At 29.7% G+C, this 22,805-nt stretch overlaps 1 protein-coding gene across 1 annotated transcript in view; it reads right to left on the bottom strand.

Annotated features, from left to right (window-relative positions):
* Window positions 1-8,038, bottom strand: part of LOC107450632 (netrin-1) — a 99,250-nt gene extending 91,212 nt beyond the window's left edge. Inside the window, exon 1 of the mRNA XM_016066465.3 lies at window positions 6,897-8,038. Within this exon, the coding sequence (XP_015921951.1) occupies window positions 6,897-7,860 (964 nt within the window). The 5' untranslated portion in view covers window positions 7,861-8,038. The remainder of the gene's footprint in view (window positions 1-6,896) is intronic.
* Window positions 8,039-22,805: the final 14,767 nt, after the last annotated feature.

Here is a 22,805-nt window from a genome sequence, read left to right on the forward strand (position 1 = left end):
GGTTTTTTAACCATTTACAACTAGCATGGTTTCAAAAACGGTATAAACGGTTTTCTTACAGTTAACAGTTTGAATACCATCTGATTTATGATTATTTGACTGTTTTGTTAGAATATGGTAAAATAACAATTAAATAAATCGTTATTTAACCATTTTTCCCCATAAATTGCTAACAGTGTAGCTTTTACACCCTTACACCCATACGGACATGAATGAGGATATATTTTCATAGATCAGATTTATGGAAGGTATGGTAGGTAGTTTTTCGTGCCAAAAATCTATAAAATGTAGATACATAAGATATAGAATATGTTTTGAGGCAAATTTATTTTTATTCATTTTTCTAAATTCAAATTGAATATTTTAAGTTAGTAAATACTTTCCAACATTATTAAATGAAGCCAAAAATAATCAAAAAGAGGATGTTATCATAAAATGAAATGCTTATTGGTGCCTTTACTCTCAACTTAAAAAAAAAAAAAGAAAAAAAGAAATGAATAAAAAATAATAACGTTACGTCACAAAATATTTTTTTTAATTCTTAGCAGATTGGAAAAGTTTAAAAAAAAAACGTTTTTTATTTAAACAATTTTACAAAGCATGCCGTTAATTCACTAATTTTGATTGCTAAAATTCTTGTTATATTGCTTCAAAATATTAAATATTAGAAAAAGTAATCAGAAACAGAAAATTATAGTAATTTTATGGTACAAACATTTACTCTTGACCTAAAGTTATAAGTTAATTTTTCGTGTTTTAAATATTTAATTTAAAGTAAAATATTACATTAATGGTAAACATTTGATGGGCTTTTATTTCGAGAATAAAAATATTTTATTCTCGATACAAAAATTGCTATCTCATAAAAAGCAAAATCTGAACTGATAGTAAACAAAAACTTTGAAAAATAACAACTTTTTAAAGTTATTGTATATATATCTATAATGGTAAACATCTAATGGGCTTTTATTTCGAAAATAAAAATATTTTATTCTCGATATAAAAATTGCTATCTCATAAAAAGAAAAGTCTGAACTGATAGTAAACGAAAACTTTGAAAAATAACAACTTTTCAAAGTTATTGTATATATATCTATAATGGTAAACATCTGATGGGCTTTTATTTCGAAAATAAAAATATTTTATTCTCGATATAAAAATTGCTATCTCATAAAAAGAAAAATCTGAACTGATAGTAAGCGAAAACTTTGAAAAATAACAACTTTTTAAAGTTATTGTATATATATCTAAAAATTATTTTGTAAGTTGATTTTATAAATACATTAATTAAACAATTTCATTCTGAGGAGTTTTTATTTGTTTTTTTTTCTCTTTCATTATGCTAATTATAAGAAAAAGTAAACAGAAACAGGAAAACATAGCTAAGTATTGTTTAATAGTAAAAACATTTTGCGTTTGACGTAAAAAAATACGCAATCGCAAAAAATTTTGGAAAAGCACTGGTTTTTTTAAATATTGTCTAGAGATAAAAATTGTTTTGATAATAAATTTTAGCGATTGAGTAATTCATTAATTTTGTGATTTCATGTTCTTTCAACATATTAAATAAATAAAAATGTAATCCAAAAGAGCATATTATCATAACATAGTAACTCATAACAGTAAAAACATTTTATTTCCGACCTAAATAATACGCTACCTTACAAAATTTTATTATTTTTTTTTAAAAAAAATTCTAAGTAAATAATGGTAGAATAGATGAATAATAATTTTTAAAAAAAAATATTGTTTACAATATTATCGATTATTATTATAAGCAACAAATCGATAAATCGATTATTATTGATAAAAAAATGAAAATATTATTGATACGGAGATATCGTTTTTTCCTCTTTTTTTTCAGCATATTAAATCAACAGCATATTAAACATATTATTTCAACATACAGAAAATAATCAGAAAAAAAGTAATCATATAACGTAACGTTTTAACACATTTCGCTTGATTTTGGAAAAAATATGGAACGAATTTTTTTTTTTTAATTCAAAGAGGATAGTGGTAGGAAAAATTGCAAAATAACAAATTTTATTAACATTAAATATTATTAACATTAAATATTATTAACGCAGAAAAATTATTTAAAAAAATAATTTTTGATTAAGTAATATTGTTTTGTTTTTCGAGGTTGCAAATTTTAATTACTGTGTACATCGTTAAAAATAGCAAAATATATAAAAATAAACTAATGCTATTAGTAGCGAAATATTATTTGAAATGAAGATCCAGATTTGTTTTTTATAAATTGTTGAAAGTTTTTAATGGAACGTTTGTAGTCTTTTACTAAAATATGTAAAAACAGAAATAGCAATCAGAAAATTATTATCATAACACACTTTTACTATTAAATTTCATATCATATTGAACTTTTGAGAAAGCAGTCCAGGAAAAAATCAAATGCAAAATAAGTGGCATATTTTTTTTAGCATTAGGCTTATGTAGTCCTTCAATGCAAAGAGTTTAAGGCTGATTTGATGATCTTATCAGAAAATTGAAAATGTATTCTTTAATCTTTAAGTTATAAAGAATTATAGATTTTTCATGTTGGAATGACCTAAAATTACATATCGGCATGACATAAAATTTAATATCGTTACAAGAATTTTTGCCACTCCTGTATTTCTACTGCCCAAATACCAATCTTTCCCTATAATTATTTAGATCATTTTTTTATGTATATATATTTCTCTAAAGAAGTTACGGGAAAGGAAGAAAGAAATTCATTTTCCATTAATATTCATTCTTGATATGATTATGACGGATTTCATTTCTTACTATTTTGATTTTATTTGAAGTTCGACTTGAGCTTTAGATAAATTATGAACAAAAAAAAAATCACATTATATTTTTATGAGACATAAATCAAGAAACGGAACTGCGCTATTAAACACTCGTAAAAGCAATTGACAAGTGATTGATTTGTTCCATGAAATAACAGTTCAATGTAATGTAACAGGCATCTGGTTTAAAATTTATAGTAAGGAAGTTTAAATTTTAAATTTGATCTTTGAAAAACTTGATGAATCACAACATTTTATATTCCACACAGAGAAAAAAATTCTGGTCAAGTTACCGTACTGTATGGTAATGTAATTTTTGGTAAAAGAAAAAACATAATTCCAATTAATCAAACTTAAATATACGGTGTTTAAACCATTGATTTGGTAATTTTTCCGTTCATATGCTAACTGTTTAACTGTTATGATAAAATTATCAAATTTTACCACATTTACCAAATTTTATCGCGTATTATAAAATTATATTTCATTGTCGATCTCTTCGGTAAAAATGTCCGAGGGTTTTGATGTTCTCATAGACCCAGAAACATGGTAAAATGTACCAAACATTGGTAGTTTTGACAATGCTTTTTTTTTCTTAGTGTATACTCTTTAGGTTTTGTAAGGTTTATACTCTAATTTGGCCAACTCAATTTAAAAATTAATTTTCACTTAATCTCTCTATTAAGAATAATTTTCAATCAATTTATCTCCTCTTGAACATTTAGTTATTCTAGCTTATTAAGCATTGTATTCTCAATTAAAACCAACCAGAAATGTTAAAACCCCGCATTTTTTTTCTATTTTGTATTCTAATGGTATAAATCGGAGTATTCCAATTTTTTTCCAAGGCTTTACCGAAGATTAACAGACTGAAAAGGATCTAATTTGAAATTAAGGTTGGATAAATATACCCATTATTGGATAAATTATATAAAAAATAATTGTCTCTGAAATTAGAAAAAGTTATTGAAAGGTTATAGAGTTCCGTAGTTTATTCATAATTATATGAATCATCTATACAAATGATATTTATAATTTAAATAATAATACACGGAAATAATCTACGAGTCAAATTTAAATAATAATCTACGAGTTTAAAACAAAAAATGTCCAAAGTATGAAGTAAAAAAAGGAAATTCACAATTTACTTTTGAAGACCACTATATTTTTGGTGGCCTACAAGTTGGGAGACCCTAATATGAATTATTTCAAATTCTTATTTTACGTAGAATTCACAGAAGTGGGGTAGAAATTACTTTTCTTTCTTTAGAGTTGACTCTTAGAAATGTATTTAAAATAAACTCAATATCAAATCATGAATTAGTAAATCATTTTTAAGTATGAAATTTATCACTCTATGTGGTGTTTTAATTTAGTATTTAGTGATGCCGAGATATTAAAATTGTTGAGTACTCCAAAACCAAGCCCAAAAAGAGGTGTATATATCACATCCCATTTTTAACCTTGAATGAAGACACATCCAAGGTTTTTACACTATTTAAACAAATATCATTAAATAAAAAAAACTATTTTTTCATCACAAATGAAGAAATAAAGTTTCTTAATTTTATATACTGAGTAATAATTAATCAAATACAATTAATAAAATTTTTAGTTAAAATTATTGAATTGACTTCCTTGGATTTGCTTAAAATTTTTCCAAAAAAATTCAGATTGTCATATTAACCAATTTTGCAGGTGACTTCAGAATAAATACTTTTTCAATTAATATTAACTTCATTAATATTAACTTCATTTTTATACAAGCATAAAGCCCTACAATAAATTATCAATGTCTCAAATTTCCATCGGTTTGGAATTTTAAAAAATGTTACGTTATTATAATCCCATTGATTTCGAATGCTGTAAAACTTATTTATTATGCCAAATCGAAATGAAAAATTATTCTAACTATAATTTTCATAGAAAAATAAATAAATAAATAAAATAAAATGATGAGTAAATCTAACGAATTCGACGACATTTTGAATAACACAATATGCACGATTACTCAATATGTATTCATTAAACATTTCAAACCAATTTTTTCAATATATTTGAAGTTATTCATGCCAATAAAGAAAGTGTTATGAAGAAAGTATTTAAAAGTTGCAAACAGTTCTTTGAATATTGTCAAATAAAATTTCTTATTCAATTTGCAGGAAAAGTGCATGTGTATTATTAATATTCAAACCTCGAATACTTCATTGCTAATATTGAACTTTAGACGATAAGGTTAATTTTAATGAAATTTACATCATTTTAATATGTATTTTTAGTTATGTTTTTACTTTTACTTATGTTATGATATTATTATATTTGTGGAACTGATTTCACAAATGTCGATGTTTCGTTGTGCTGAGCAACTCCATGTTTTATTTTAGATTTAACTATTATAAAGTATTAAGTCAATTGAAAATGACCACTATCATTCACGGTTAGTTTGTCTGTATAATAAGAACAATTTGGGATACAAACTTAGAAAATAATTTTATGCAATCATCACGATACTCTATACAAGTTTACTTTACTTTTAAAGTTATAGATAGTAAATTTATTTTATTTTAGAAAAATGCAGTAAATAGAAATAAAAAGCATTGATTTAATTATTAATTGAGCATAAGTATTAAAATATAATGGTAATCATTTCTGAAGCCGTTAAGAATAAAAACATTTAAAAAAACACACAAAATTTTTCATAAAATATAGCAAATTTAAAAATTTTAATCAATTAAAAAAATTATACTCATTGTTTTATATTAAAATTTTTTTTTTATGATTAACATTTCTAACTGAAAAAACTAATATTATCCTAAATTGCTAACTTTTCTCTTGATTTAGTCGATACCCAGCTTGATTAATCATGAATGAAACTGAAAAAGAATCGATGGGTATATCCGATTATTATTGAAGTAAAGCCAATTCTAAAAAACATCCATAAGTTTTCAAAAAATTAATGTACATAGTAAATTATCACATTAAAATATTGATGATGTTGAGCGCAAATTATCTATGACAGCATTTTTTAAAGAGTGCTAATTTTTATTCGTATTATATTTTATGTTCAGCATAGAAAGTTCCAAATTTTTTTTTATAAAGCATACAGCGTGAGAAAATTATTTATTTTTTGAAGAAACGTAGAAGTAGAAGATGTTAGTTTTATAAAAGAAGTTTTGTTAACAATCAGTTTTGTTAGCATCACTCTAAAAAATTGCATTAAATAACTGATACTACTCAAATGGCTATTTGTACGAACTTTTTGAACATATGTGCATTTTGCAAATGCATTTTCAAATCTATTTATCAAAACAATTCTTTCAGCTATGTGGTGTATCAAATGAATATTTTGAATATCGAAGACGATATTTCCTATAAATAATTAATTAAGAAAAATTTTTTAAGGAAATAAAAAGTATTGATTCTTATAATTTTAATGAATTAAAAAAAATAATTCTTCATATACATTTTATAAAAAATGTGTAAAATATTTTTTTACTGTGCATACTTACAGTCTGAGAAAGAAAATATAAATACTATTTGTGTGAGAACATAAAACTTTATGAAATAAAGTTTTAAGTATTAAATGGCAACAATAGATTTAAGTTCTCCTTAAATAACTTATTACTTTCATTGAAAATGATAAGAGATTGTCGCAGTTTTGAATAAGAGAAAAAGGCAAATTTTGTGTTTTAAAAAATTTAATTAGAATATTTTAAATATTTTTTCTTTTCCTTTATGAAAAAAATAGTGGAAAAATCAAAGCCTTTAAAAAAAAAATTAAAAAATAATCAATAGTATTAGAATTTTAAAAAAGTAAGTGCAATAAGTCCAATTGTTTTGGAAATTTTAGAGCTAAACTATATATTTTTTTATATGTATATTAAAAGAATAAAAGATCATAAAAAATTATTATTAAAAACACCATATGCAGATAAATTAGAGTTATTTTGGTTATCGAACTTTTTCCATGGACAAAAAGAACATGAATTGTAAATTTAAAAATAAATAAAATTAAAGAACATATTGATAAATTTTAATTCAATATCATATTTTGTTTGAAAAATTTACTATCTTATGACAAAATAAGACTCGACTTACCCACACACTCATGAACATTATGGGCAGTTGCTCGACTCCATGGCCGATCAAAATGGAACGGTTTACACTTCTCACAGTCTTTTCCAGCTGTGTTATGCTTACAATCACAAATTAAAGAACCATTAGCATCAGTAATGCATTTTGATGCATGTCCGTTGCATTTACATCTACCACCAATGGCTAAATCGGACACACTATAAAAACTTAGTTCAGTGTCGTTTGGGGCTACAGTTGCCATTGACCATGGCTTCACCCTCACTAACACTATGCGGATGTCGGTGGCTGTCACCCAGTCTTGTAAAACTGGACTATTGTCAAAGTCATAAGATGATGGCCTACCCTCTAATGTGCTGAAAGCGACACGACCACCGGTGGCAGGTTCGATGCCAGTCCTGGCATCGGCGCACAAAGCCTCTTGTTCATTAGATCTAGTTAAAGGTACGCTAGTTGTTTTACCAAACACTTTACGGCACTGGGTTGAATAAAACTGAAAAGGCAGCCAAGTTTCCCCATAGTTCATACTTTTATATATAGCCATAGAATCTGGCTTTAACCCACAAAACTGCAAACTGATGTATGTAAGTTCATATTTTTTCCCTAGGCTAAGCGTCAAATTAACAACCTCCGCGGGATTTGGACCCGATGTCCAGCATGTTACATTACTTGGATTATTTAGATCCGTGAGATAAGATGAATAATGGGGATTTGATTCATTACACACCTGACAATTAAGGGAACCGGATTCAATGTCCATTCGGCAATATTTCATGGGTGGCTGACCGCAAGTGCTACTGGCCACTACTGACCGCCCAAAAGCGGCATTTACGAAATCGGGAATGCATCGTCGAGGATTACTCCCATCATCATAACAAGGATCCTCCTCCAATAGAGGAGTAAAAGCTTTGAGAAAGCCGTCACTGGGCCGGCACAAAACCGTGCCCACTAGGAGCAACAGAAGCAGCATGGCTTCGACGGGGGATGCGGATGCTGGGACTTCATACGGAGACGGTGTTTTGTTAATCCTCTATCAACTGGTATTGCCCTTCCTCTAAGCCTCTTTGAGAAACGCGCATCTGTTCTCAATGATCTTGGGAATCACCCCTGTCACACCTCTCTTGGCGAGTAATCGCTCCTAACATCTCATAATAAAATTTATATAATTGAGAAACAGGTTTTTTTTTTCTTGCTTTGTTTTAGATGAGTGACGCATTTAAGCGAGAACTAATCTAATCAAAATTTAGAAAAATTAAAAAGAATAAGTGAAAGTCGGGTTTATTCTAATTTAATGGGTGGATTGCCATTTCATTTTCATAGAAGAAATTTCAGTTTTATATTCATAGAAGAAGAAAAAAGATTTTAAGATCAAGAAAAGAGTTTGAAGAATATAAATCTTAAGTTTTAAAGAATAGAAAAGTTGTAATAAAATTTTATCATTCAGTTAAAAATTTTCAGCGTTACCTCCTAAAAAATATTATTTTATATTCTGTCATAAATGGTTTAATGGCCAACACACTTCTTTTTAAACGTGTAAATACATGAAGGACAAAGGAATGAGGATCTAAAATAAAAAACAATAATTTCAAAAGTGAAAGAAATATGAGTAAACTCAATTTTTATAAAATAGTAGTTTTGTCATTGGCTTTTCGAGCACCGTCAAGAAATTTGTACCTTAGTTTTTACAAATAACTAACTATATGTGATTCACAAATGAATAACGATTGAAGAGATAGAATAATAATTTAAGTAATAACAAAAAATATACATCAAAACCTTATATTTCATTTTATGTTTATTCGGAAATATGCTTAACCTATATGCTTAAAATGATCTCAGAAATATTTTCTCATGACATTTTCAAAATTTTCAAAAAGATTAACACATTAGTTTTGATACTTAATAAGATAGTAATAATCTAAAAGAAAGAATAAGAATTTCTGGTGGAAAAGAAACGAGAGAAAAAGAAATAATATTTCACATATTTTTTTTCTCTAATATTATCACTCTCTAAAAGTTTTTTCCTTAATTTTGGAACCTGGTCTTAATAGTAAGGTTATGATTTTTCAATTTTATAGAGACAATGAATCAATAACAAATTATTCTTTATAAGTAGGTAAGTTTCAGGTTATTCGTTGATAAAAATATTTAAAGTGATCTTTGAAATTCGAAAGATGAGTAATTAGTTTAAAGGTGTTTAAATTTTAACAACAAAATATAGTGTTTTAATCAAAATCTAGTAGTCTTAAACTTATTTTTAATTCTTTTGCATAATCTAAAGTACAAATCTGTCTAATTTTTCAATAAAGATTGAAAGGTTGTTTTGGAATAAGAAACTTAATACTTGTTTTTTAATTGGTTAGTTATCTTTCTTAATTGTTTAATTAAAGGATAGGCCTTATCGAGGAGAAGAAAAAAAAAGGGAAATTTAATTATTCTAGTTTTTTTTTTAAAAAAGAAAGTCCACAAAAATTGGTCCACAGCATACCCATAACACGTTTATTTTACAGTGATAAATTTATTAAAAAAATACTTCAAAAACAAATAAATATTCATAGCATGCTAATTTTTTTGATTATATTATTATTATATTTATAATATATTATTACATTTATATATTACATTATATATTTATTAGTGCAAAGTTTGTTAAAAAAACTACTGAAAATGTTTTATAACTTAAATTCAAGTTACAACCAAAACTGTAGTCAATGTGTGAAACCAATTATTAACACTGAAACCAAATTGTATAAAATTCTCAAGCATGTAAAAATTTGAACTGATAGAATAAAGTAAGTTGAAAAGAAATAATGCGAGTTATTTCAGTTCACATTCAAGAAAATTTCTGAGATTTTAAAGCTAATTTTGCTTTTATGAAACGCTGAACATACATTTCAGCCCTTATTATATGTTTTTATACAGGAAACAAACTAAACTAGAGTTAGTGAAGATTTGGCAAAATGATTTGTCAACATTTTGAGTCCTTCTGGGTCTATTATTATTATTTTTTCATTATTTCGGGCTCCATAGTATTACAGCTGGTCCAGGAAATCTTTCATCAGTCGTAGTATAACGAATGCATGTTTACAATCGTCTTAAAGTTGAGAAAATACGCTCCGCGCTTGATGTTGTAATCGGCTATGATTCCAGAACTAAAGGAATATTATTACACAATTGATGTTAAATAAGTAAGTAAACCTATTAAATTTTCATTAGAAGTAAAGTTTAATGAAGCAAATTTTCTGTAAAACTTTAGTTGAGAAATTACGCTTGAATCTAAATTATGAAATTTCGGAATTACAGTTGCGCTAGACTCATTAAGTAATTTTTTGCAGTTCAAAAGTAATTCTGATATCAGTTTAATTTTATTGCAATTATTTTCCAAAAATCTTACCTTTAAGTTTGAAATAACTAAGTCTATACCGGAATAATAAATACTTATATAATAAATAACGAGATAATAAACACTTTAAAATCTTCGGGAGAAGATAAGAAAAATGCAGTATTAGGATTAGGGATAAAATATTTTTTCTATAATATATAAAATCTATATACACACGGCTTTCTTCGACTTGTTTAGAAGGAGATAGTTTTTCGATAATGCTTTAGTCACTAACTTTACTTTCAGATTAGAGAACTGCAAGGATTTTAAATGCATTTAGTTTTTATTCATGCCTTCTGAATTTTTCTAAATTTTTTTTCCAATTTGATGGACCTTCGGTCACAAAATTATCTTCGTCGCGACTATATTTGTTCCTGGAAAAATTGCGACAACAGAAACAGAAAGCAGCAACTTTCGCAAATCTAAACACGAAAATTGATGGTACCAATTCTTTTGAAAGCATTTGAATCTTGGAAGAACTTTTTTTTTTAATTTTAAAACCTTTTTGAGGTTGATATGGTCCATTGCTAATGCTTGCATTCCCAGTTACGGGATCTTTTAAGTTTACATCAAAAAGAGAATAAACCTGATGCATGTATCGAGTCATCACTGATACACTGACTCTCCGAGTCATCACTGACTGTAACAGATGCTGTACAAGGAGCAATTTAAAATAAGATGATACTGCATTTTGCTTAAACATGGTAAATAAGTAAATATATTCAATAAATTTAAAGACAGCAAACTATCTATCCAAAACAATACAAAAAAATAAATAAGAAAATATTACAGTAATATGGAATATCTCATACGAGTCTTTCTATATTAAATCATAAGCTTAAAATAGATTTCTCTTATTAATTTTAAGACGTAGAAATCACTCTTTCACAAAGAGCTCTAAAAAGTCAAAATGCCAATTAAAAGAATATTTTCAGAAGTTAATAAGTATTAATTTTTAGAAAGATATGCATTAAAAAATTCCCAAAAATTCTCTATCGCCAGAATGCCGTCATTTTTGGAACATATCAAAATCTCTAAATTTAACCATTTGAATGACGTTTGATTAAGTTAAGGATATTCTTGCACCCAATTCCCTTTCAGAGTCGCTGTTTAAATATCAGGAGACAGCGAAAATGCGTGGCTTTTTCATGATGTAACTGCTAACAAAACTACGGCTCGAATGGCCAAAACATGTTATTGCTCGTAACTTTCATACACATATTTGTAGTATTTTACCAACAATATCAAATGTCCAACTTCTTTAAAATTTACATAAAAATTAAATAAGCGATGTATTTTGATTCCTGTGTTACTGGAATTAAATAAATTGCAGAAATTTTAGGTTTTCAAATTTTCTTTATTTTAAATATAATAATAAGTAAGTAAGAGATTTTATTACGCTATTCATGCAAAACTGTGCTTTATTTCTTAAATTTTCACGAGCTCGAAAAATAATGATTAGAGAAAATAGTAATTAATTATCTTTAATTTTATTGTTATAAAACGTATATTTTTAGTAATTGCTACTGAACCAGCTATTCAAGAACTATAAAGACGATTCAAAGTTTCCTTGAATTAGAAAAGAATATATTTTTCTGAAAAAATAAAATATAACCTTCTTTAAGACGATTCTTGATGTCTTCATCGTTGTAAAAACAGAAAGTTAGTCAAACAAAAACAGGATTTGAAGCGAAAATAGATTTGAAAATACAGTTATTGCATGTTATATGAAATTTTGAACTTTAGTAGTTTCGAAAAGAAGGAAAATTTATTTTGGATGCATTATTATGATTTTTATGGATAACAAAAGACATAAAACCTAATTTTAAAAGAAGATAGCTATTCTTATGTCCTTTTCATGGACACCAGGGAGTGAATATTAATATTCTGTGAGTGAATATAATTAAAAAATAAAATATTCTGAATCAAGAAGAAAGGCATTTTAAAACGAAAGTATTTATTTTAAAATAAATATAATTATTAACTTTTTTTTTTTGAACAATTATGATTTCTGATATTTATGTGCATAAGACAAATTCCACCAATCAACCATTATTCAAAAATTAATCAAATATATTTGATTTTATGAAATATATTCGATAAACACAAGGCACTTCATGTGCGCTTTTAAATTATGTAACTATAAACTTTTCTTTAGATAAAAATAAGCATTGCTAGAGAAATAAAATATTATAAGACTTTGTATAAATTCTTATTTAGATAATTAAATTCAATAATGTTTAGGTCTTATCATATATATTTGATTTTATTTCTTTTCCCTCCCGTCGGTGTCGTTGATTCGGTCCTTCTAAGGATTTCTTCAAAATTTGAAGGGAGTTCGGTATTTTACGATATCACTGAATATTTACATGCCTGGCAGGGCATATAAGGGTAAGAAATGCACGTCACGGGTATATCGCGCAACTTAGTTTTCGAGCCGAGTTCAAAACAGTATTTCTCAAACACAATTTTAAACTTACGCTTTCATATTTAAGGTGTGAACCACATAAATAAATATAAACTTTATAAGACGAAAAAATAAACAACCAAAAGGGGAAAAATGTCGAATAAACAAAACCCTAATCACTAAAAAAATTTCGAATAGAAATTACGAGGAACACTAAGACATTCTTCACTTTATGCTTTATTTTAATTCAAGCATTTAGCAATATTAGTAACAGTTCAGATTGAATTAAGAATATTTGTAGTTTATTATACCCTTTTACTTCTCCTTTAATCATCAATGATTATATGGTATAAGTTTCTCTCATAGAAGCTCTAACTTTTAAAGAGTTTAATATAAATAACCAACTTTAATGGCAGTATTTATTATATTGGAAGAGAAAGATTTTATTTTCTGCAGGGTTATTCCTTCTGCAATTATTATTATTGTTTGCAATTTAAATTCTTTGCAACTGATTTTAAATTGACCCAAATTTTAACAAACCATGGAAATTTTAAGAGATATTTATTTCGTTTCCATCTGCAGACCAGTGGAATTTGTGCTTGCGGTGATGCTGATGAAGATGCTGAACATATTCTTCTTCACTGTAGTCTCTATGCGAGTGCCCGAATGAATTTAAAGACTGATTTGAGACGTCTTTCAATTTGTTGGCCACCTGTCTTATCAGAACTGGTCAAAAGTATTGAAAGTCTTGCGGCCTTGCGGAATTTTGTTTTTAATGTAAATTTGTAAATTTTTCTCCTTTTGTTTTCTACTTACAACTGTAAGCCTCATGCTATACTTTGTGGTGCATGAGGAGTTTTAAGTCGTTTAAATTAAAAAAAAAAATTATTATTATTATTTATGCCCTGTTCTGTGCTGATTCAACTTCTGAATTCAAAACATTTATTAATAAATGTTTCATCCAGATAAAATTAGTAAGTTTACCGATTAAAAAAAACTAGTAAAAAAAAGTAACTATACATTTGTAAAAAAAAATTACGTTTTCTTACTAGACATTAATGTAGAAAAAGATAAATTAATAACTTTTCTGTAATCTTAAAATAAAAATATTTTACTTACTTTAAGAGAAATGCAACTTTCTAAAAATGGAAAGGAGTAAATTTTTAAGAGGAGTTTGTTCTCATAAAGTGTTGAAATTAAAATTTTAAATTAAGCAAACGATCTTATTTTGAAAGATTAAACTTATGGACGAGTACATTCCAGAAAATGGGTGTATTGCCGAAGTCTTAATAAGTAATCAACGAAGCCTTATACCCTTTTTAAAAAATAAACCGATATTCACTTCACCTGCTTTTTCAAACAGCTGCTTTTACTAGCCCCCACGAATTAGTGCATGGAACAAAATACTCAAAATAGCTTTTTGAAGCAGATGATTATTAAGTCAATAATTTAAAATCCCTTTCTCTTTTTAAAAGTGACCTTTTTATCTTTGATGAACACATTAGAATTCCAAATCAAGTAATTAATAATCAATAACAATGAAACAAGCGGGAAAAGTTTTGAATTAAAAAAATGGTATAGTGGATGTAATAACAGTAATTTTTGTTTAGCAATTGAAAAAAAAAACGTTTGTTTTTTTTAAAAAAAGCTCTAAAAATTGCTTTTTTTTAAAAAAATAACTGTTACTTAAATATGTTTTATAAGCAGAAAAAGAAAGATAAGTTTAAGTACTTCGAAATATATGCTTACTACTTTCTAAATATCCATTTTATCTGACAAACGAAAATTGCTAAATTTGCAGTTATTTTGTGAAGACCGAAGTACACAACGGTTTTTTGAAAATTCTTATCTTTTGAAAATTTGATTTAAAATTACTAATCCGATTTCCGAGATTCTTAATTACTGACTTTTTTAATTTTTAAAAAATAAAAATTCCTGTGAAAGTGGAAAGAATTAAAGGGTTGTACTTACAGTAAAACAATGCCGGGGATTACTCTCAGTTCATACAACTTGAGTAATCTATCTTTATTTTAATTCTTAAGTAATTACTAACAGAAGGAAATCTTCCCTCGATTTACCAACTTTTGAGTTATAATGTTTCGTGTGAAGTCGAAGGGAATTAAAGTGCTACTCTGATGGGAATACAAAGCATGTACTTGTACTTACCCTGTATTCTTACAACCTACTTAATGTTTTCAAATTTTAGTTATAAAGTAATTATTAACTGGAAGAAATGTTCACTTAATTTAACAACTTTTGACAGATAAGAGTTTCTGCGAAAGTGCTGCTCATATAGCAACACACCGAAGAGCCATTACATTATGACCACCCTCCATCTACAACAATGGGCTCGCCCAGGTTTTCATGATTTCTCACCCAGGAACAATGTATTCATGGGGCACATTAGGACACATAACCCTCAAAGAACAATCCCTGACGTCTGTAAGCTACTTGAACATAGTTTCAGACCAGGTTCACTTATTCATGGCAACAGTTTTTGCTGCGGGGGATGGTGTTTACCAACAGAATAATGCACCAAGTCATAAGGGTCGAATCGTCGAGGAACATTCCAGTGACTTTCAAGTCATGTTCTGGCCCCAAAATTTACCTGACCTAAATCCAATCGAGCATTTGTGGTCCCACTTGGAAAACCAAATTCGTGCTGCCACGCTTCGCAATGTGAGGGAATTGCAGGACCCGTTGGTGAGCGCTTTTTACAAGATACCTCAGACCACCTATCAGCACCTTGTGGAATCAATGCCACGGCGGGTGCTAGCAGTTTCGAGGGCTAAAAGTGGTCCTACATGTTATCAGCAGGGTGGTCATAATGTAATGGCTCTTCGGTGTATATTGCAATGTTCTAACAATGTTGAAATGCTGATATGCGTTCTAACTAACTTATGTAATATATCCTTAATTTAGTTCCAAAGCGAAAATTAACAGATGAAATATTGAAATGTAAATCACATTTCAAATGCGAATGCTTTTCTCGTCAGTGCAGCCCATTCATTCGAGCATAATGGGTTTATTAATATTTGGAGCAACATTTCGTTAAATTACCAACAAAGGAGAAAACAATATTATCATTAAAAAAATTAGACAAAGGTATGAAATATGAGATTTGAATGAACATGTCTGTCGCAAAAAGAAAAGGAATAAAATTAAACGAGCAAGGATTCTGATAAAATCGACAGAAATTTTTTTCAAAATTGGGACTATCATTTGAACTAGTTTAGGAAACTAGGACAAGTTTTGTCCTAGTTTCCTCCAAACATCAGTGTCTCGATTATCAGTCACCAAAGCTTTTTTACCATTCCAGTCGCATGTCTGATACCAAAGAGAAAAATCATACTGATCTTATAGTATTGAACAGTACAATAAAATAAGTATAGAATACTGTTCACTTAAGTCGATAGGCTTTGAAAATATGCGCAACTCAAAATTATATAATCCTAGTTGTTTTTAAATGTACTAGCGTTTTTCTTTCTTACCCTGAATACTATGTTCTTGCGACAAAAATTAATTCCGACTAGCATGACGACAATGTATAAAATTAATACGACTTCAAAGCATTAAATGTTACATTTGAAAGGACTGAGGTTGCTTGAAGTTGCAGGTTATAACTGGGGCAATGCAATTTTTCATTGCTTTTTGAATCAAACGTGGATTAGTTTTTTTTAAAAAACTTTTTTGATTTGCTGAATCGAAATATGAATTTAATTTAGAATGGGTTGCTGATATTTTGAAGAACCAGGTGAGTCAGAAAAGTGTGAGTAACAGCAAATGTCAGTAAGAAACCAGCAATAAATGAAAATAAAAAACATTCCTACTCCTCCCCTGTCCTGGCAGTGGTTGGGAAGAGGTGGATGTAAATCCGTTTTAAGAATGCTATGCCCCTAAATGTTGCTTTTTCCTTCTTGTGATGTACCAACACTTGGGGACTGGTTTACATTACGTCTATGTAAGCTAGCCTTCCTCCCTATCTTATATTCTTTGCCAGGGTCCAGTGCTTGCATAATATATTAAAAAGCAGTAAACAAATGTAGAAAACAAGTTTTCCATTTTATCACAATGATGTGAGAATTCTCTCCTTTAAATTCGCTAAGAAAATGATTACTCGATCTCGAAAGATAAAGTTTGTACCTAATGTGGATGATTTTTTATTTTATAACCGTTGTTGAACGCCCAACCTAATTTTCGGTTTACGATTACTAATGTTCGACTCCCTAGCCTTGTAATTTTGAACCGAATCCAGAACTTCTGTATCAAGTATTTGGAAAAATTTACCTTCGTAGAGGATTTTTTGATAGAACTAACCCGCATTTGTGTTACATGGAGTGGAAAAACATGAAAAAATCCTATAGTTAGCCTAACGGCAAGAAGATTCATGATCCATCAGCCACTGTGGATATTGTGTGCACAGCAGTGCTACGCATTCTCAGCTGGCATTAATCAAGCAAAATTCTTACATTTTTAACCAAAAAAAAAAAAAAAAATCTATCCTAAGTTTTAAAGAAGTAAAAATTTTCAAAAAACGGTTATTTATAAAAAGTTCCATAATTTTTAAATGTTGTGATTGTGACTTTGAATGATATTTAATGATGTTGTTGCTGCTTACTAATGAACACTGAGGTGACAATGACATAAGTCATAGGATACCTCTTAATATCGTGTTGGACCAACTCTACGAAATGTAGCAACTCGACATGGCATGTACTCAACAAGTAGTTGGAAGCCTTTTGCAGGAATATTCAGCCATGTAGCTTCTGTAGACGTCAACAATTTCGAAAGTGTTGCAGGTGCAGGATTTTGTGCCTGAACTGATCTCTCAATTAGATACCATAAATGTTCGATGGGATTCATGTTGGGCGATCTAGGTGGTCACATCATCCGTTGAAACTGTCCAGAATGTTTTTCAAAGTAGTCGCAAACAATTAAGGCCTGATGACATAGCGCATTGTCACACATAAAAATCCCATTGTTGTTTGAGTTGATAAAATCCATAAATGGTTGCAAGTCAAAGTAACTGAACATAACAATTACCAGTCAATGATTGGTGCAATTGGACCATAGCACCCAGCCCATGCCATGAAAAATCAGCCCACATAATTATGGAGACACCTCTAGATTGCACAGTGCCCTGTAAACAACTTCAGTCAATGGATTCGTAAGGTTTACCCCACGTTCGAACTCTCACATCAGCTCTGACCAGCTAAAATCGTGACTCATCTGATTAAGTTACATTTTCCCAGTCATCTTAAGGTCCAACCAACATGGCCACAAGCCCAGGAAGGACACTGGGTGTGATGTCGTGCTGTTTGTAAAGGCACTCGAGTCGGCCTTTTGCTGCCATATTCTATTGCAGCCAAATTACGTTTCATTGTCCTAACTAGCATGATCATTTCTACGTACACTTCGACTCTCGGTCATTAAATGCAAGCGGTCTGCCACTACGTTGACCATAATGCGAGGTTATGCCTGACATTATGTATTCCTGATACTCTCAACTCTGTAGTTATAGGAATGTTGCGTCTAACTCATATTACCATTCCACGTTTAAAGTCTGTTAATTCTCGTCTTGCGGCCATAATTACATCAGAAACATTCTCAAATGAATAACTTGAACACAAATTAAAGTCCCGCCAGTGCACTATCCATAAAAACTTTTTTTTACAAGACATTACTGCCAAATGTTATTGCTATTCCATGCGTTTTGTCACCTCGGTGTAGATCAGCTAATCCTCATTACCTCAAAATTGCATTTACAAGTTGAATGCAAAACTTTAAAAAAAAATTTTCTTAATTGTTTAGTAACATCAAATAGATTTTGCACCAGACCTCGCAATCACCGAGGCAACCGTTACTGAAAGTACGAGTCTATATATATGGGTTATCCATCAGGCTTAAAATTGCCAATACAAAAGAAAAAATTTTCCTTTATTTTCAGTAAATTTTTATAATTAAGTTTCTATACTTTTCCTCTAAGTAAAAAAATTGTTTTATGCACTCCATAGCAGGCAATAAATAATTTTCAACTAATCTGACTTCCTATTTATAATCTAATTTCGAAAAACCAACACACACACAAACGAAAAACGCCAAATGGACATGTTTATCGATGGAAGAAATAATGGAATGCTGAGGAATGATCTCAAACCGAAGTGTATCAACTTTTGAATGTGCCTCAGTATGAAATCTCAAGACAGTGGCTTTACAGTACGGGAGATGTTACCCAACGGTCAGCACACGGTCTACCAAGCGTAACAACTGTAAGTCATGACCGATACTTGGCAGTAACTGCGTGACAGTCGTGCGAAAGATCTGTTTGGTAAACAAAGCCATCATAGGAGTATGAGATTCGGAGAAAACAATTTATGGGTGACTCAGTGATGCTGGTCTGTATGTCAGGCGACCAGTACTTGTCATTTATCTCAAGCCTGCGCATAAACGGGCCCACCTAATCTGGAGTTTGAAACCTCAACACTGAAGTTGGCAGCATTGGGCCAATGCTGTTCTCTGACAAGTTTTGGTTTACTCTGAACACTGATTCTCATCAAGAGAACATGGAATTCATTTTCATTCAAAAAATATCGCGGAAAGTCGTCATTTTCCTTCAGAGGGAGTCATGGTGTGAGTAGATATAATCCTAGATGGCCACACAGCAGACAGACCTCTACCTTTTTGACACGGGGTCTGTTACTGTTATGCTAATAGGTACAGAGCTAAAGTCCTTTTAGCTTTCTGCTCACGTATTTTGAGGTGCTATCAGTCTTAAGACTTCATATAATATAGATGGATGATAACGCACCGCGTTCTGATTTCTTGAAAATGAAATATAAAAAAATGCAGTAACCCGCTCTCTCTCTCTCTCTTCCGATCGTAAGGCTGGTTTTCGAAGGCGCCGTCGTCAAATGAACTAATGCTTTTATGCAAATAATATGCTAATTTTATTTTTGTTATTGAAATGCATATTTGTTGCTGAGCTAAGCAAACTCCCACAATTTGGTGGCCTGAAAAAAGGCAAAAACTAAAAATGGAATACGAAAAGGTAATAGCAGAGAAAGACGAAGACTCGAAAAGCGTTGATAATAAATCCGTAGCAAACAGAATAGCTGTTAAAATACTTCTATTTTGCCAAATCCGTAGCAAACAGAATAGCTGCTAAAATACCTCTATTTTGCCAAATGTTGAGAAAGATGAAGCTACTTGGCGGTGTCAGCATAAGAGGTAAAGTGCTCAGTGGTAAAAAAAAAGTTGGAAAAATTCCCGGAATCAATAAGAAACATCCTAATTGTAAATGTGGAAAATTTAGATAATTTAGGAATTATGGCTGATAAGATTCTAGAGATGAATCCAAGAACTGAACTATATTCAGCCCCCACGACTAGTACCGATTTGGAAGGACTGAAAACCAAAATTTCAGTACTTGAATCCCAAATTATCTTTTAGACAATCTGGAAACACACAATGACAGTTTAATAAAAAGAAATCCGCAAGCAGAAGCCATTCTCTCAGGCGATAAAATCCGGAAGGTAAATTTCGTTTTTACCGTTTTAGATTTAGTTCCAAATGTTTACCCGAAAAATGTCGCCAACCTTGCACTTTCAGCACTGTCTTGGAAAACTTACTAAAGCAGTAGATTTGGCAGCTGATTCTGCTGCAGAAGAAATAAGAGACAGCCAAAAAAAATGTTTGTATGTTAAAGATTGAAATACGGGATTACACTTTCTCATCGATAGTGGTGATGATGTCAGTTTGATTCTCTTTAACGGAAATAATAAAATATCGAATGATTATGAATTATATGCTGAAAGTAGATCCGAAATTACTACATATGGTATTAAAATGTTAACTGTTAATTTAGGACTTCTTCGATCGTGTAATTTTACTTTTATTATCACGAAAGTGAATACAGGCATCATCAGAGCAGATTTTCTAAACAAATTCAATTTATTGATAAATACTAAAAATTAGAGATTATTTGACGGTGCAAAACGTTTAAGTGTGAAAGGAGAAATTTCACCTATTAGCATTGATACGATCGCCAAAATGGACAAAACTTTATTCTCATCGTATCCAAATTTAACAAACCAAAATTTGTCAAAACAAAAGTCAAGCACGAGGTTAGACATTTTATCACCATAACAGGAAAACTAGTATTTTCAAAGCCAAGGCAGATCCTTCAAAATTAAAAATCTCCAAAAAGAAAGATGGGTCTTAGAGACCATGTGGAGATTATAGATGGCTAAATAATCAAACAATACTAAATAGATATCCCATTTCGCGCAATGAAGATCTTTATCACATATTAACAAACCCCAAAATACTTTCAAAATTCGATTCATTTAAAGCATTTTACTAATTCCTATAAACGTAGAAGAACAAAAAACTGCAATAATCACTCCTTTTCGATTATTCGAATTGAACTTAATGAGTCTTGGTCTAAGGGACGTGCTTTCGGCGTTTCAGCATTTTATCCCACAAGTACTAAAAGGACTTGATTTTGTTTCCCCTTATCTTGACGACATCAAATGATATCTTCTTCAAATTAGAAGGAACATCTAACACATTTGAAATTACTTTTTGACAGACTCGACAAACATAGCTTTAGAATAAACGTTTCCAAGTCAGACATAGCAGTTGATAAATTGGGTTCAGATGGATCAAAACCACTTGCAAATAAGGTCGAAGCTGTTTTAAAGTATAAAAAGCTCGAAACTGTCAAAGAACTCCGAACTTTTCTCGGTCATATTATTATTATAGACATTATTTGAAAAACGAGGCTGAAACGCAAGCAGTACTCCGTGAATATCTTAGTTTTCCACAAAAACGACAAACGAAAAATTGTCTGGACCGGACATGTTTGAAACAAGTAAACAGGATTTAGTTAATACTGCTTTGTTAACTTACCCAGTATTTGAATTGCCATGCTGTCTTTATTCAGATTTTGCGATAGGATTAGTTTTAGAGAAGCTTGAAGATGGTGCTTGGAGACCAACGGCCTTCTATTCGAAAAAGTTAAACGATGCTCATAAAGTGTACAGCACTTAAGATAGAGAACTTTAGGCATATACCTTTCTATCAAACATTTATTGGATAGACGAGAATTCACTATACTTACAGATCATAAGCCATAGGTTTTCGCTTTCAACCAAAATAATGACAAAGCTTCGCCAAGGCAAGTCGGACATTTACAATACATATTACATTTTTCAACAAACACGTCTCGAATTGAACAAGTCTCAATCATAAATTATGATAAAATAGCTGAAGATCAAATAAATAATGAGGAGTTGAAGCAACTCACAAAAACCGATACATCCTTAAAATTTAAGCAACAATCTTTGCATTCCATTAAATCTTTATGGTGTGACATATCTACAAACATGATACGACCTCTAAAAACCAATACATCCTTGAAATTTAAGTAACAACCTCTGCATTCCTCTAAATACTCTGTGGCGAATAAAATCATCTCTAATCCGTCATAAAAAATAATGCAACCCTAGAACAGAACAGCAGAATTTCTTTTGCAGTGTGCACGTAAAGAAAAGTTAATAAAGTTTTGTTTTCATCCAAGAATGTGATATTTTCTTTTTGAGAGCAAAATTAAAATTAAATTTTAAGAGCATTTGATTAAAACCTTGGACGATTTAACATGGATAATCAAATAATTATTCCATAATGATGTGACATATCTACAAGCATGATATGACCTTATATATTCCTAAACGATATAGATCTAAAATTTTCCAACAAATACACAACTTGTCTCACCCTGGTATCCGATCTACAATTAAACAAGATTCAGTTGGCCTGGAATAAGAAAAGTTGTACGAACAAACCTGAATTGATTGTCAAAAATGCAAAGTTTCTAAACACACTAAATCACAATTTGGAGAATTTTAACTACTCGATGAATGATTCAATGATGTTCACGTTGATTTTACTGGACCGTTACCTTCATCCAAAGGAAACAGTTATCGTTTAACATGTATTGATCGCCAAACAAGCTGGATCGAAGCGATTCTAATTACAGGCACCAGGGCTGAAACTATAGACAAATGCTTTTATTAAAATTTGATAGCTCAACTTCATGTGCCTTATAGAGTAGGGGCCTCCCTGG

This window comes from Parasteatoda tepidariorum, chromosome 7, assembly GCF_043381705.1.
Source record: "Parasteatoda tepidariorum isolate YZ-2023 chromosome 7, CAS_Ptep_4.0, whole genome shotgun sequence".
NCBI classification, from domain to species: Eukaryota; Metazoa; Arthropoda; class Arachnida; order Araneae; family Theridiidae; genus Parasteatoda; species Parasteatoda tepidariorum.